The 4,332-nt window shown below is 31.2% G+C and overlaps 1 protein-coding gene across 1 annotated transcript; it reads left to right on the top strand.

Moving 5' to 3' along the window:
- Positions 1 to 459: 459 nt before the first annotated feature.
- Positions 460 to 1,384, top strand: LOC146720784 (uncharacterized). The gene has a single exon (XM_085488027.1). It carries the CDS (start codon positions 513 to 515, stop codon positions 1,347 to 1,349), a length of 837 nt encoding a protein of 278 aa, XP_085344153.1. The 5' UTR covers positions 460 to 512; the 3' UTR covers positions 1,350 to 1,384.
- The last annotated feature ends 2,948 nt before the right edge of the window (positions 1,385 to 4,332 follow it).

Below are 4,332 nucleotides of genomic sequence, written 5' to 3'. Positions count from 1 at the left end.
AAGCCGTTAGAAAATATGAATATAAAATGTAGAACCGACGAAGAACTGGGTGAATTGACATACTATTTATCCCAATACAACTTCAATATAAAATATTCACCAGGAAAATATAATCTAGAAGCAGACTGCTTAAGCAGAAACCCGGTTTTAGAACCTAATGAACACGAAGATGAACAGCTAAAAATTGTAAACCTCATAAAATCAGAAGAAATTATTAGCGACCAAGAACAAAACGAAGAATTGCAGATTGAAAAGGAAAAAATGATACAAAAGGATAAAATATACTATAAAAAGAAAAGAAAAAAACAAAAGATTGTACTGTCAGAAAAACTTAGCATAGAATTCATAAAAAAATTCATGAGCACTATTGCCACATAGGTATAGAACAAATGAAAAACAAAATTAGCCCTTTCTACACAAGCAAAAATTTACTGCTGAATATAAAAAAATTATGTAAAAACTGCACAATATGCATACAAAATAAATCTAGAGGGCAAGATAGATATGGCCTAATGTCTCACTTAGGACCAGCGGAACAACCGTTCGAGATTATATCAATAGATACTATTGGAGGATTTGGAGGATCAAGATCGACAAAAAGATACCTGCACTTACTAGTCGATCATTTTACAAGATACGCCTGGACATTGACATCAAAAACTCAGAGTGCCAACGATTTTATAAAATTAGTAGAAAAAATTACGAAAGACGAAAAGATTGGCATGGTGCTAACAGACCAATATCCAGGAATAAATTCGAAGGAATTTAAGAATTTTCTAGAAGAAAAAAAAATACCATTGATCTTCACGGCAGTAAACTCACCTTTCTCCAACGGGCTTAACGAAAGATTAAACCAGACATTGGTAAATAAAATAAGATGCACAATAAACGAGAGAAAAAAAAAAATAGCATGGACGACAATTGCCCAAGAATGCACAAAAAGATATAATGAAACAGAGCATACAGTCACAAGATTTACACCAAAATACTTACTGGAAGGGGAAAACACTACAATTTTACCAAAAGAATTGAAACAAGAGAAAACACAAAGCGACATACAGAAAGACAGAAAACTCGCTCTTCACAGGACAAAACAATCACACAACTACAACAAAAAGATATTCGACAAAAGCAGAAAACAACGGGAATTCAAGGTTGGAGACATGGTTTTTGTAAAAAACAGTAACAGACTGAACAGGAAAAAGCTAGATGAGCTGAGGATCGGCCCATATAAAATCTTAAAGAAAATATCAAATTCTATATACGAAATAGACACTGGACACAAAAAAACGGAGTCAAACATGTTTCACATAACGAAACTAACACCGGCACCCGTTACGGACGAATGAAGAAAACCACATTAGTCATCTGTAGGAGGAAAAATTTTTTTTACAAAATTTTGTCCCCAAGCGGGGAGATGTAAAGAAAGTACGGGGTACTTCCTTTTGAATTATCCCGCGCACGCTTACGGGGCGCAGGTGTAAATAGGTTTCTACACACACAAAAGGAGACAGAAGAAAGTAAGAAAGAGTGACAGGAGAGAAGTGACCACGTGTAAGGATTAATGTATAGGTTACGAATGTATAGACTGTAATTGGGGAAGAGACAGAGTGAATAATTGACATTTAATGTCGTTTCTCTTTTTACAGGTAAGCTTAGTAAATAGTTGTAAATAGGAACAAGAATAAGGGGGTGAAATAAAAGAAAACTCTTTTTACAGGAGAAACTCAGTGGTGTTATTGTTCCCGTCTTTACCTAATTAATATCGAAAGAATAAGAATCCTTATATATATATATATTAACACACAAAATTCTTATACCTGAAATATTTATATATATATATATCGCTTATAAAGAAGTATACTAACAAGGGACATGTCACAACTGTCCGGAACCGATTTGATTCTCCTTGAAATATGTTGTTAAATACACAAATCTAAAAGACACGTATTTTTTTATACGTGCGCAATTTGAGTTTTAAGGGGTGAAACACCCCTTTAAAGAATAACGGTATTTTTCTTTAGGATCAAATATCTGCTAAACTATAAGAGATATAAAGAAAAAACGTACAACAAATTTTAATGGCTTGAAGAGTACTTTAAAGTTATATGAACAAAATTTTTTTTTTTTTTTTTTTTTTTAAAAAACCCTCACCACCTAATTTTTTTTTTCAAAATTAAAAATTTTGTTTTACCTAATTTAAAGCTTATTTTTTTCCAAATTCAACCATGTGTAATAAAGTTATGTTACGAAATATCATTTTCGAAAATTAATTATAAACGCTCCCGTATATACGCTCATCCGTGCTATGTGCGTAAGTAATTACCGTCGAACAATAAAATATATAAAAAATGTTTTTGTATAATTCTTATTTATGTTTTCTATGTATTTATAACTGTGTATTGTGTATATTTAGATTTTTTTAAAAATGTATTTGCATTTTATATTATTCACTCATTATACACATTACAATAATGATATTCGACAAAAAAATGTTTCAAACATAATGACTTCTTGCACAAGAACATCTTACTACAGCTATATTATTGCAACCTTCGATATCACATTTTGTTAAAGTTTCGTCTAAACTAAAGTGTACTGGATTTTCGAATTCGTCTGGTCTTTCATTCGTATAACCACTTTTAAACCACGAATATTTAAATAAGTTTTGATATCGTGGGGATGACAATTGATTATGTATCAAAGATTGCAATTTTATTATATTATTTCGTTCATGTAAGTTTATATTACTTTCCAACAGTAAAACCGCATCTGAAAATCTTTTAGCAAAATTTTTCCAAATTCTGAATCCATAAACATCTAATGGTTGTATTTTCCCTGTAGTTCCTTTCGGTATTATCATAGTAGTAATATGTGTTCCAGGAGGTGTTAAATCCGAAATCATATTGGGGCAATGTCCAGTCCATGAATCGATAAGAAGAACGCTATTAGGACCAATGTTTGCGAAATAAGCTTCTTCTAACCACATTTTAAAATGATCTGTACAGTACAAAATATAAATGTTAATTTAATAGTTTTTTTATGACTCTTATTAAATTGTTAAATAAAATAAGGTTGTTAAAAAAAGTAATTATAAAAGGAAAATACCTGATGTCATTTTACCAGATTTCGATGCTTTTACAATAACATTTTCTGCTTTAAATAAATTTTCTTGTACTCTTGGTCCAAATTTACCATTAGCTTCTTTTAATACAATAAATAAAGGGGACAACAAATTGCCATTACAGGATATTATTGGTTGTATCGTATATGAATGGGTTGTTGATGATATGGATTGCACGACACGTTCTACTTTCTTTTCTCCCTGGTTAGACAATGATCTTCCAGAGTGAAGTTCCAATTGGAAACCACTTTGATCTGAATTGTAAATATTTTCAGATCCAAACTGTTCAATAAGAGGTTTTACTGTTTCCAGAAAATCATCAGCTGATTTTTGCAAATCAGCAGAATCTTCTAATGTTCTTCTAGTGACAAACTTCGTAACTTCTTTTCTTGAAACAATTCGGTGAGACTTCTTAAATCTTGCTATCCAACTGTGAGATGCTTTAAATATAGGATTTAAATTTCCTATTTCTTCTTGAGCTTGTAAAGCCCATCTTTTTAAATCAATATCATGAACCATGAATCCTGATTCGACAGCTGCAGTAAATTTATCATGTGTAAATTTGGAGATGTAAGATAATTTTTCTGTACGACTTCCACCTGATTGTATTTGTTCTTCCCATCGCCTTAACTGACGTTCAGATGAAACTCTTCTAAATTTATTTTGTACTACTCTTAGAGGACGATTCCTTTTTCTGTCATTACTGTTTTCATCAGTGTCCCGAAATCGCCAATACTCAACAGCTCGTCTTTTATAAGAACTATCAAAATTTGTATCATCATTTGAACAATGAGGATGAGAATTTAAACTATCTTCATGCCATGCTTCTTCGTCATCTTCAATTATTTCAAAACTATGTAATTTATAAGGTTCTTCATAATCGTATTTCTTCCGTTACTTCCACCCCATTATAATGAAAAACGCTATCCAGTAATATTTTTTAATGTTTTCCTTTAATTCCACTTCTGCTTCAGTTACTGGCGTTTCTGTTAAATATATTGAATTTATTGACACCAATAAAAGTCTAACAACGTTAAGCGGATTGATAATCATATTCAAAGATGTTATATATTGCTTTCTATTGCAATAAAAGAACAGTTTACACAGATATTATTACAACGAAAAGACTACACCGACTGTGAGAATTATGCTGCTACATGAACAATTTATATTAACTTATCAGAAATACGTCATCACATAATCTTATT

This window comes from Nylanderia fulva, unplaced genomic scaffold, assembly GCF_048542155.1.
Source record: "Nylanderia fulva isolate GAGA-0341 unplaced genomic scaffold, ASM4854215v1 Scaffold609, whole genome shotgun sequence".
NCBI lineage: Eukaryota > Metazoa > Arthropoda > Insecta > Hymenoptera > Formicidae > Nylanderia > Nylanderia fulva.
Note: the sequence above shows the minus strand (reverse complement) of the source record. Positions and strands in the feature narration are given on the sequence as shown.

Coding starts and splice junctions, on each gene's coding strand:
- LOC146720784 (XM_085488027.1), top strand. CDS start 513: ATGTCTCACTTAGGACCAGCGGAACAACCGTTCGAGATTATATCAATA.